The sequence below is a fragment of the Passer montanus genome, unplaced genomic scaffold (genome assembly GCF_014805655.1).
Source record: "Passer montanus isolate IOZ18808 unplaced genomic scaffold, ASM1480565v1 scaffold12, whole genome shotgun sequence".
Taxonomy (NCBI): Eukaryota; Metazoa; Chordata; class Aves; order Passeriformes; family Passeridae; genus Passer; species Passer montanus.
In genome coordinates this window covers 12,361,547-12,374,140 of record NW_024358722.1, presented here as the reverse complement: position 1 = coordinate 12,374,140, position 12,594 = coordinate 12,361,547, and the positions used below count along the sequence as shown (strand labels likewise).

At 37.7% G+C, this 12,594-nt stretch overlaps 1 protein-coding gene across 1 annotated transcript in view; it reads right to left on the bottom strand.

Annotated features, from left to right (window-relative positions):
* PPP2R5A (protein phosphatase 2 regulatory subunit B'alpha) overlaps nucleotides 1–12,594 on the bottom strand; it is a 42,102-nt gene that overhangs the window by 10,155 nt on the left and 19,353 nt on the right. The window contains exons 3-7 of the mRNA XM_039697692.1: nucleotides 9,095–9,196; nucleotides 4,163–4,255; nucleotides 2,136–2,266; nucleotides 1,869–1,928; nucleotides 587–695 (exon numbers count right to left, since the gene is read on the bottom strand). Of these exons, the coding sequence (XP_039553626.1) occupies nucleotides 587–695; nucleotides 1,869–1,928; nucleotides 2,136–2,266; nucleotides 4,163–4,255; nucleotides 9,095–9,196 (495 nt within the window). The remainder of the gene's footprint in view (nucleotides 1–586; nucleotides 696–1,868; nucleotides 1,929–2,135; nucleotides 2,267–4,162; nucleotides 4,256–9,094; nucleotides 9,197–12,594) is intronic.

Here is a 12,594-nt window from a genome sequence, read left to right as displayed (position 1 = left end):
CACAGATTATTCCTCAAACAAAATGCTGAATGTCTGTGGCAAGTATAAGAATCAAAATCAGCTGAAGAACTGCAGCATTCTGACAGCATGTCATGGATCTACACAATTCCTGGCTGATCCAGAGAGCTACTGTGCATTTCTGCTATTTATAAATGGCAACAACATTCTCCCTCCCACCCCATCACTGGTGCAGCTTTAGGAAGAAAAGCAACCACTTCTGAAATAAATACCAGGCCATACCCGAGGTTCCTTTACACACAGCATTTAAATCACATAAAGGAAATGACAACAGCACAAGGCCTTGGGATTAAATGAAGTTTAAAGTGTGACCAGACTACAAGCAAAAAAGCTTCCAACTTCAGTTGATATGTCTTTGATTCACTGGTACATTCTTTCACTTGTAATATATGCCAAATATTATCTCAAAATTGACATTTAGCTATAAGATCTGGAAGAGTTTTTCTAAAAGTGACTGAATTTGCAAACATTTTGGAATATTGATATTATAACATAGTGCTTTAAATTTCATTAGTTTCAAATGTAAATACAAAAACCCCACCACTCTTAAAAATAGGCAAAAGCTTACCTGTGCATGAAACAAAGCTAATCCCTTTGCAGTATGCATGGGAATCAGAACTTTCATAAGGAACTGTTTGTGTTCTGCTTTCAGTGGCAGTGCAAAACCATTGATAATACTGCAAACATGAATAAGCAGGATTTATTTTTATTAAAAAAAATTTTTCCTAGCAAGTCAAGAATTTCTGTAAGTTCAACTGAAACTCCATTTCTGATTCAGTTTTTAAACCCGATTATTTTGAAGCCATACATTATTTTGAAGCTCTACATGTGCACAACCTTTAAAATGAGAGTTTAGACTAGTAAGGAATACCAGAGAACCACCCTAGAAGCTAAATAATACCCTTTAGATGAGCTGAAGTATTTTTATCATGACCTCCATTAAATAAAATCATCTACAGTAAGTCCTGTTGTCTAATTGTAAAGCTTAGATGTATCAGGAAGCTGATCCATTTTGCCCACCATCACTAGCAACTTACAGAGAAAAAAAGTTTATACAATTTTAACAGTGCACTTCAAACACTTGTTTTGAGATTGCTGAACAACCTTTCCCTTCAAAAACGAAGTTGAAAAGTTGTGTCATTGATTCAGTCCTCTTATATTTAAGAGCTGATGAGCTATAGACAAGACAGAAATCCTTCAAGAAAAGGTTAGTTTCTTTTGCCCCTTACATTTTAGGCAAATCTGAGAAAATAATGGGATCCCTATTACTTGATTTTTCATGAAAATTTGTTCCACAACAGCTTCACCATATTTGTATTTTCAGTCAGACCAATAATACAATTTCCTACTGTGAAATGCGTGACAGTTTTGGAAAGGCTTTAAAAAAATACCAGAGAAAAACTTCATAGTGAAATAACAACCAAAAAAAAAGTAACTAAAAACCCCTAGCACTTACAAGGCTTTCCTGAATAGAACTGAAGGAAAACCAGCCTGCTGAAGATTGAAACAATTCAGCACAAGGGCAAAAGTTAACATTCATTTTCTGAATCAAAGAACAAGTCATCTATCAGGTACAAGATAAGCAGGAGTAGATAGGTCTGACAAACAAGAACCCTTGAGAAACATTTTTTGCCTGTCATCTTTAAAACTTGCACTGAAAAAAGAATAATTTATTCTGTGTCCTAATTTGATATTCATGTGGTAACCCAGACAGTATTAGATTATCAGTGACTGCACTTCATCACTCATTACTGTAATAATTCTCTTCCCCCTCCATTCCCAAAGCAGAAAAGCTGAAGCAAACATTCACAGTATAGTTTTACATTTTTTCTGTGTCAGATCAAACTTACCTTCCTAATATCTCAAGAAGTTCAGCAACACCATTGAAGTGTTCTGTTTCATATATAAACCTGTTACCAAAAAAGACAACCATCAAAATTTGCCACAGAGGCTCACAGATTCCAAAGAAATAACTTTTACTAAGCTTCAAATATTTGAAAGCAAGATCACAGACCAAACACAGGTCTTTTACTTCAAGAACAAACCACTGCAGACCCAGACTGTGAAGGCAAAATAAAATATTCCTCAACCTAGTCACACACACACGGAGAGCATACCTGAGGAAAATGTTGTTTATCTGTTTCCTGATGAATGCTCTTAAACCAAGGAATTTTCCATAAATTCTATGAAGAACTGTCTTTAGGAAATCACGTTCTCGTGGGTCTTCACTGTCAAAGAGCTCCAACAACTTTAAAAATTAAATTGAAATGTATTACTTTTGAAAGACTTAAGGTTTTGTTTTGTTACTACCCGATTTGAATTTTACCTTTAATTTGGAAGTTTACATTAGGAAAAAAAATAGAATCAGTTTAACTGTACATTTTGTTTAGATGTCAATAGTAGACGTTAAAAATTACATTTTTAATAATGTTGATTTTTTTCTAATGAAGTCAAGAGCTTCATTCTTTTCCTGTGTACAACAGACACTGAAGTCATTCCAGGAACTATTATACCATCAAAATAAAAATGCAGTTGCAAACATGAGATTATCAAACTGTAGCCAAGTGGTTTACAATTGTTACTTAAGAAATCAGAATGAATCAAATCCATATCCTGTATTTACAATTTTGCAATAAAATCCTTTACTGCTTATCTCAAAACTTGTGTCTTGATGGCCAAGCAAAAGCATTCCTACACAAGAAATTTTACAGTTAAGGAGGGGGTCACAGAATAAGCAAAAGATATGTAATTACTAACCAATTCCCTATTAATGCAGACTAAGTAGAAAGACTTCCAAGGATACAGAAAAGACCATGCTCACTCAGAGACACAAAAATTAATACTCCAATCACATTACAGACCATAGTTTTTGTTGTTTTTTTAACTCTGCATGGCCGAGCAACAGCATATTCAGAAATGTTAGCTGCCTTGAGCAAGTCATTAACAGCTCAAGCAGTCACCAGTCTCCTGCTCAGGTCTGAGCTTAGGTATGTCTGTACCAAGCAGCACAAGGGACTGGAAACAGCTGTTCAGGAACTTGGTTCAGGCTCATTTCAATTTTATATTTAGCAGGAATTTCTCAGGGTCACTACTCCACGTTTTTTCCCATATATAGCTAGCTGCTGGTTGCATTGTCTCTATCTTGTACTCTAGACAAAGATCAAGTGAAATGTCAGGAACAAACTCTGCAATGCTGCTCTCAAGGACCACAGGTCAATTTGTAAAGTGGACACCCATAGCCAATAGCTCACCAGCAGCCTCAGGCTTAAATTTTATGTGCAAGTTGAATAAAACTGAGAAGGAAACACATACAAGAACAGCAGAACCAATTAAGTGGAAATTAAATGACAGTAGGGAGAGAAAGCATCCACCTTGTGGTTTTACTTTTCTTTGCTGTATTGTGATGGCCTGCCAGCACTCACTCTTCAGATACTGAGCAAACAAGTATTTTGACAAACAAAATTTGGCAAACAAACATTTCAACACAGTGAAAAAATCCCCACTGAATTCACCTTAAACCAAAAATTGTTATTGCACTTCTACACTGTAATTCCCTGAGAAGTTATATCTAATATGAAATCTCACTTCATTTTCTTGTTCATAGTTGCTTTGCATGGTAAAGCATGACTTTCCCAAATAATTTCTTACTCGATTTTCCTTCCGTGGGTAATACACAATAGTAAAGAGAATTACACTATCTAGGCACAAGTAAGGAGGTGTTGTAACACATTTAATGTACAATAAGTACATAAACTTTTTACGAGAAAAAAGTTTGCTGTAAGTTTTTCCATTGTAAAAAAAAATTAAAAAACAAACATAGGACTAAAAAAATATAATTACCACTTTGTTGATTTGGCTGGAATTAAGTTACAAATCATGAAAAACTGAACTTTACAAATTCCAAATATCCTGCATTGCAAAGCACTGAGGTTGATATGTGAAAACAAAGTGTTCCTGAAGTTACTAAATACATATAGCCCCTGTGGTACGATGCGCTGTTTATTTAGTGTTTGGCACCAAACCACTGCTGCAACAACTGAAATTTACCCTGTGTCAGCAGGAAAGCTTTAAGAGTCCATCTGATAAATTAAGCTTGAGAGGTGATCTTTAAATCCCACTTGCAACTTTAACACTCCCCTCTTACCTGCTGCACAAATCTCTGGTCAATGTATCGCTTCGCAATGCTGGGCTGAAAATCTGGGCTCTCCAAAAACCTCAGGAAAAACTCATACACCAACTACAAACAAGGAAATGAAAATTCTGAAGTTAGTAAGTACACCATAACACAGATCTCAGCCTTGTCACCACCATCAAAGGCAGTGGGACTATTTACATGCTCAGAAAGTACAAAAGGAATCAAAGCCTAACACATCACTGCTTTACCACAGTTCCAGCTGGAATTCACTGAAATAATTACAGCAAGTACCCAGAACAGTCAAAACTTAATAAATAATCTCCTGAAAATACCACTAGTGGACAAAAAACAAGTCCTAAATGTTACATTCCTGCCATGTTAAGAACATATTACGCAGAAATAGGTTACCAAACATTGAGCAGCACTGAGAGTTAAATTAAGTGCTTTAACATTATCTAATTCCTTAAAGAGCTGAAGAAACATCTACTAAGTGTAGCTGAAATTAAGTTTTGACCACAAACTCGAAAATGAAAAGTTGTATTAAAACAGCTGAATGAATTCACGGAAACTGAAAGAGTTCAGATTAAAATTAGGCTTAAATACAATGGAAACTCAGTTATAATATCCATTATGGCTTGTAGCATATTATTTCTTCCTAGTTCAAGCTCCTATTTGCTACAATCCCACAAAGCCCAGAGATAAAAATCCTGACAAAAGGTAGAGCTACCAAAGGCCTGGGCCAGCAGAGAGTGGCATGAAGAGGCCAGAGCACAAGTCCCATATTTTGGGGTTCATCAGAAGTCCAAGACAAAACATTGCACTTGTGAAACAATGGCAGATTAATAAAGAACACAGAAGGCACCACTTCACTAGAACAGAACTGAGAGGAAGGATGTCTTATGTTTAGATTACATTCAGAGCTGTTCATGTTCTCAATGCCTATTTCATAACTCCACATAATTAAACAGCTGATTAGTAATAACACTACAATGCAATTTAGGTACATAATGCCATCACTGACTGGGCTTCTAAATAAAACCCATGCAGAGCTGTGCTCATACTCAAAGGCATGAATTTCAACTATTACCACTCTGAGCACTTAACTAAACTGAGAGCCAACACCTGAGTAATTCGTAATTATAATTAGGAACCTCACTTCAGAAAAATGCATGACAGTAAGTACTTTTATGTAGAACATTTGAGCTGACAGTTACTTATGAATAGCCTCAAGGAGGGTGTTCTGTATCTGCAAAGCAGAGGCTCAAAAACTCATGATACCCTTCACTTTGTCGCCCTGTGACAGACTGTAAGAACAGCTTTTCACATCAGCAGTTTAGGTAGAATAACAGGATTTTTAGGGTTGGGAGGGATCTCTGGAAATCACCTAGTCCAACCCCCTGCCAAGGCAGGGTCACCTAGAGCATGTGACAGAGGAACAGGTAGGGTTTGAATGTCTCCAGAGAAACAGACTCCATGACTTTCCTGGGCAGCCTGAACCAGTGCTCTGCCACCCTCAGGGTCAAGTTCCTCATGTGTTTCAGCATATGGCCACTTCTCCTTGTCCTGTCACTGGCACTATCCTCTTGGCACCATAACAGACAACCCAAGAGCAGAATTTTAAATGCTACCATACTCCAGCCTCTGCCTTACAAAGTGCACAACCATGGCTGTTCAATACCTCCACCAGTGACACAGCCAGTGGAACTGAGAGTACCCTCAGCATGTTTGCAGGTGACACCAACCTGAGCATGTGCCTTGAGCAACCTCACCTTGAGTAAGGTGTCTCTCCTCATGGCAGGAGCCTTGGACTAAGGTGATTTTCAAAGGTCTCTTCCAACCCCAACCCAGAACATTCAGATTCTCCTGATCTTTTTCAAATTAGCAACTAGGTAAATCTGAATAGAAATGGGCAACATACGGCCAGAGGGAGGTTATATAGCACAGCTTCATAGGGATTAATTTGGAACTTAATTCAAGATTTCTGTAATAAATTCCTATACTAAATATTTCTGTCAGTGACAACAACAAAGAACAGCCATGTGTGGTAACTGCCACAATATTAGAAGCTACCATCAGCTGGGAAAATAGAAAATAAAATATGTCATGTTACCCACAAGAAAGGGTAAGTTGACTCTGAAGCTCTGGAAGAATAAACACAGGATTAAACTCAAAGATTGCGAAGTCACAGTTGGAGTTTCAAGAAAAAGCTTTGCAAAGCCTTTGCAAGCCCTTAACTGAGAAAGGGTTAACCACAGGATGATTCAGATCCATCCTCACAATGAAGCTATGGAAGTGACAGATGAAATCCTAGGATATTCCAGGAAGATACTGACAGCACGGACAGAGATGCACAGACCTACATGTGCTTGAGGAAATTTATTAAAACCTGAAAGGATACAGAGAAAGCCACCAGAATTGTCACAGGACAGGACACTTTCTAAGAGTGAACACTAAATTAGCTTTTTTCCATAAATAGATATAGTGACTGCAATAGACATCAAACAGATGAACTAAGTGAAAAGCACAATGCTGCAACATCTTGTAACAAGCTGTCCAAGATTAAATTCAGGATATCGACTGGGTATGGTATCAAATAACTTTGGAAATCCTTGTGAGCCTTGGGAGACACGTGAAAACCTCTTTATCCAGGGCATTTCAGGAATCAAGTTGCAGTGGCCATTTCTGGATAATCCAAACTCCCATTTCTCCTGTATGCTAGTGTTTGCAAACTTAAAAGCAGAACAACAACAACCAAACCAGGGGCACCAGAACAGATCCTACCTAAAGAGACAGGCATGCTCAGCTTTTTTGAGTCTAACAGAAACATCACTTTTGGAAATACTAAATCAGGGAAAGATGTTGCATTTATTATTTTTTGTTCTCAAAACTGGTCTGCTTGGGTCAAAAAGCAATGAAATACAACTCCTAATGCTTTAGTGATTCAGTCTTGCAGGAGTCTTGCAATTCCACCAAGTCTGCAACTCCCTAAGCTTCAAAATGTACAATGGCTTTAAATGCCAACCTGTTCAACCTACTGTGGCTGTTAAAAATCATCTTGAGCACTGCTTTAAAGCAACATCTTTCTAGTGCCATTTGTTTTACTGAAGGTCTGGAGTCTTTTGTTGTGGCTACATACACCAGTAACTTACTAAGCATTCAAGCAGAGAAGAGTAGAGGAACAGATTTCATTTCTTTCCTCTCCCAGAAAACTGCCTACCTGACTGCCAGATCAGGATAGAATTTGGAACTGATCTGTCACAAATCACAGCCACCAAAACATCCACACCTTCCCTCCTTAAGCAGTCCTTTAGACTATGCCAGAAATAACAGTGTATTTTGCTGGGGAGGAGAATGGCTGCGTACAGATTTTGTTCCACACACAAAATCTGACATTTCCAGCAGCTTTGTGCTCCTGAAGGGCAATGAGCAAATTATCCAACTTAGTCTTCTATGGTCCAGTAGCACATCAGCTGTAAACGGACAGAGTGGGAAACACAAACTGTTTCCACTGTGCTGCAAGGAGTCATCTATTCCAAGGACAGGATGAACAACAGACATGGGAGAGGGAAATCCACAACCAGTGACCAGACAGCCTGGCAAAAACTCCCTTAGGAAACAGCAAGGAAGAAACCTGAAAATACAATTTCAAATAATACCACAGACTACAAACCTCTTTCACTTCCTCTCAGGCAAGCCTAAGGCACAAGTGAACTGATCACAAAATCCACAGGCCTTTTTCTATGAACAGGACTAGAGTTTAATTATGACCTAAAGTGAACTGAGGTAACATTTACAAATTTTACTTTTGAGACACAGGTATTTAGAAGTCAGATGGTGCTGCTGCTGACTACAAGAGGCATTTGCTTAGCTCTTGCACCCTCCCACTCAACAAAGACAAGCCTCTTCTCTAGTTCAGTTATAGCCATTTCTCCCATTAATTAGAACTGGCCATATATAAGAAAATAATTATCACAGCCTTTAATCTGCAGAGGTTTTTTTGTGATAACTTAATTCTTGTTTGCTTAAGTCTGAAATACTATGCTGAATAGGTACCTTTTAGAGTCAGTATTAGAAGTGCAGTTTTTAAATAAGAGTTTTTAAATAAGAGCATTTGTGGATACATTAGAACTGTAATATTATAGGGGCAGAGCAGCATTTTAGCTCTTGAGAGGAGAGAGCAAATGGTATGCAGATGTGCAGCAGCTTCATCTACCCACTGCTAGGAGTTGCTACTCCACTTTCTTCAACAGACATTTCTTACATAAATTCAGCAATGAACTACCCAAGATATGTGCTTGGACATTTACAGCTTCTAAGAGTTAACTGAAAATAAAATAAAATTCAGCAGCATTTCAAGTCAATCACGCGATGGATACAGCAGCACTACAAAAATCACAAGATGGCCACAGAAGTGCAACAATGGAATAACCATGCAACTGTTACCAAACAACACTGATATTGTCAAGTTTTGGCATGGAGGGAGGGAAGAGGGTGGGGAAGGAGGAGGGGATTTCTATTTGCTCAAAGGACAAATAAAGGCTATTACTCCATTTTTTGTTATTGCCACGAGAAAACAGAACTGTTAATATTAACTTATATTTTATTGAAGCAACACTAAAAAGTTGCTCAACTGCAGAAAACAAATCTCATAGGTGAAGAACATAATTACCTAAAATATCCACAGTTTTAAGACCTACATCCACCACAATTTAACAGTGCAATCCCTCTGTTTAAAAAATAGTATTTAAGCCACTTAGAAGAGTTACATTCAGCCATATTTATACATGCTTAAAAAAGCACCACTTTTTTTCCCCCTCTCAAGTATAAAAACTCAATTGTATTATAAAAGCAATTTTCTTGTTCTTAACAAAGGCACAAAATGACTGAAATATCCACATTTCTTGCCTTACAAGAAGGCTTAGAAGTCAAGGAATCACATACCTGTATGTGGGGCCATGAGGCTTCAAGAGTTGGCTCATCTTCTTCTGGATCAAAATCTGGGTTATCACTAGGTGGAAGTGTTCTGAAAATATTAGAACTAATCTGCAAGCAAAAACAAATTACTTGTATCACTGTCTATGCTTTCACAGATCACACTCATTAAGGTACTGCATTTATCCTGAAATCAAATGAAACAAAACCATGCAAAAAAAGTAACATAAGAAACCTCATTTTTTCAAAACTGCAAAATACAAACAGACAGAAGTCTGTAAGATGTCCATAAAAATAAGAAAGTAACTTTTGTCTCAACTGCTTTACAAGCTTGGAGCTAGACACGGTCCTATTCCAGAATCCTCCCTGAAACTACGGAAGTTAAAAAAAAAAAATCAGCTTCCCGATCAAAAATAGTTTTTAACTACATGACACCAAGAGCTGTTTTTATATAAGACCACAAATAAAACAAAACTAATCAATTATGATTTAAAGAGCACTCTCTCCACATAAGAGAGCATGTCTGTCATGTAAGGCAGACAATCCCAAAAATGTACCTTATTTCTACAGTTCTTTACTTGATTCCAAGATATTTCTGTTTACATTTTTCACCTTTGAATATTTCAAAATGTTTCAAGAGTTTGGAAAGTTAGATACACATAACCATTCTAGCTTTTCCATTTCACATAGTAACTACTTTTTCTTAAAGTTACTCTAGGTTACATTTAATATGATATAGTCACATCAAATAAATTTCAAAGGGACAAGTTTAAAAAGGTTTCTTCAAGGATTTCTGAAGTATACCGAAGTATGGACAGAAAACCATTCGGATGTCAAAGGAAAAATGTCATCTTGCACCAGATAGCACATACTTTAAATCTCTAACACAAACAAAAGAGAACATGCAGCTCACATAATTTCTGCATTTTCTACTGTTCTTTCAGGAACAAGTTTAACCTGACTTTTCCAGTCACCTTTGTTAACTCTTTTAGACTTTTTGATCAAATCTGTTTCAAGTAGCTGCTTATCACCCAAGCCTACTAAGCACAAAAGAAACTGTCAGTTTGCAGAAAGTCCTCCTGCACATATTCCAAGGAGCCTCCAAGGTGTTTGGAGAATCTAGCAAAAGGACTTTAGAAAGATCCTGAAGTCACCCAGCTGGCTCTGCACATAATGATCAGCTGCCTCATTAAACAAGATACACAGCTATTGCATAAACTGACTTTCCATTTCCTCCTATGCCCTTTGCTCTGTGTCGTGTCACTGTCTCCTGTTGGGACACAGCGCTGCTGTCCTGGACTGGAAGGGCAACGAAGCTCTGTGGGGATGGGCTCAGCTGTCTCTGAGCTTAATGCACAGGAAAAACAACAAAAAAACCAAAACAAAAACCCAAACCAAATAAAATCACCCAAACAAACAAACATCCCCACAAAAACAGTTGTCCTTTAATGCTGTAAATACAAGGGACTTGGGATTCCAAAGCTCAAGAACAAAAGACTGGGGGAGGAGAGGAAGGGGAAATAGGAGTCACATAGGGGAAATAGAACATTAATTTTAATCAAGCTCAAAAACCAGCATTACAGTCCTGGCTCTCTTATTTGCTTTGTTTAATCTTACCAGGTATTCAGTAAAGCCCTCCAGCACATAAATCAGTCTCCTACAGAGAATGTTCTACCACTGCTTGCAAGTGCTCTTGTAACTTCTCCTAAAAACACTTCTTTTTCTTTCTAGATGGATCTTGCTGAACTGAGCCAGTCAGCCTTTATACAGAACCTCAGAGTAGTGAGTAATTTTCATGTCCAAAACAGAGCTACTAAATACACTTGTGTTAGCAGATACATTAGCAACCCTCTCAGCCAGGGCTTTGGAAAACCAATTGTATGATTTTCAGAGTACTCCGTACTTCCACTAGCATTATTTAGCTCTCAAGAATACATGAAACTTCAAATAAACCTTGCACCTTTTTTAGATACTAGCATGTCTTCCCCCCCATAAAACAGTTAATTTACTTTATTATGCTTGCAATACTTTAGCAAATTCTTCTCTATATCCTCTCTTATTATTTAAAACATTTTTATTTCCTAAGAAAAAGTGTCTTATCCCAAAACCGTGATTTCAGAAACACAAATCATAAAAGGTTTTTAAAGCTGGATAGATTTCCAGAGAAATCCAGCATCAGCTTTCTAAATTAAATCTCATAATTTCACAAAAATGACATCAGAAAATGTGCCAGTTATATTTTATATATATTTTATTAAAACAAAAAAATAAAAAAGTAGCTTATTGTCTGTACATTTGATCTAAACATTTGAAAGATACTAGGTTCAATTCCAATTTCTGAGTGGTTTTTTTTCAGTGCAGATTGAGGATAGCTGATTTCTTTTAAATTCTGAATTCACAACTCATATAGCCTGTTAGGACAATCTCATTATATTAGATTTTATATGCTGCTGGGGAACAAGGCAAGGTTGATGGGCACAAGGAGATGAAGAGTTATGTATATACTGAAGAGACGTTTCTGTCATGTTCCCAAAACTGATACAAGGTAGAACTTTCTAATTTCCCAGGAAGTTTTAAAAATTAAAATATTCACAATGCAAACCCCAATTTCCTTTTAGCCTCAGAGTACTTTTAACTGAGAATTTCCAAACAGAGAAGACACTAGTTTAGGGTGACCCAGAACAGAGGTGCACTGCTGTGCTACAACTTCAAAACTATTTGTAAGCAAAACTCCTCCTCAGCTGAAGGAAAATCAGGTTGCCCAGGGCACCAAAAAGATAACCTACAGTGTGAGTGTGTCCTGCACAACAATTTAAACAAAGACTTGTTTTTACGATGTTGTTTTATCCTCAGTGGCTTGAAATGACACTGGTTGTTTCAGCACCCAGAACAGAGGTGCACTGCTGTGCTACAACTTCAAAACTATTTGTAAGCAAAACTCCTCCTCAGCTGAAGGAAAATCAGGTTGCCCAGGGCACCAAAAAGATAACCTACAGTGTGAGTGTGTCCTGTACAACAATTTAAACAAAGACTTTTTTTATGATGTTGTTTTATCCTCAATGGCTTGAAATGACACTGGTTGTTTCAGGGTCCAAGCAGAGCAGAGACAACCACAGGAGCCTGTGTGATACTTGGCTCAGGAGCTATCCTGCCAACAGACCAGTGAAGGAAAGAATGCCAGACACCTCCTCACCTGCACAGAACTTGCCCATGCACTGGTCAGAAAGAACATTTTATTTCCCTTCCTTCTTTCTTTAAGGCGTTGTTGACTTTGCCTCCCCACAGCTCAGGCGACTGAAAGGAAACCTGTTTGAAACCTGAGGCTGATTCCCCTGTGAGCTGCAGAGAAGTTGTCCCAGGCCTTGGGAAAGACAAGGAGATTCCGAAAGAAATTGTTTTGGTCTGCCTCTGCTGCCACTCTGGCTTTTTTTCAGGCAATTTTTTAGTCTGCCTTTTAGTCTGTCCTTTACTACCAGCCAGATTATAGCTGGATTTCATTAAGGCCATTT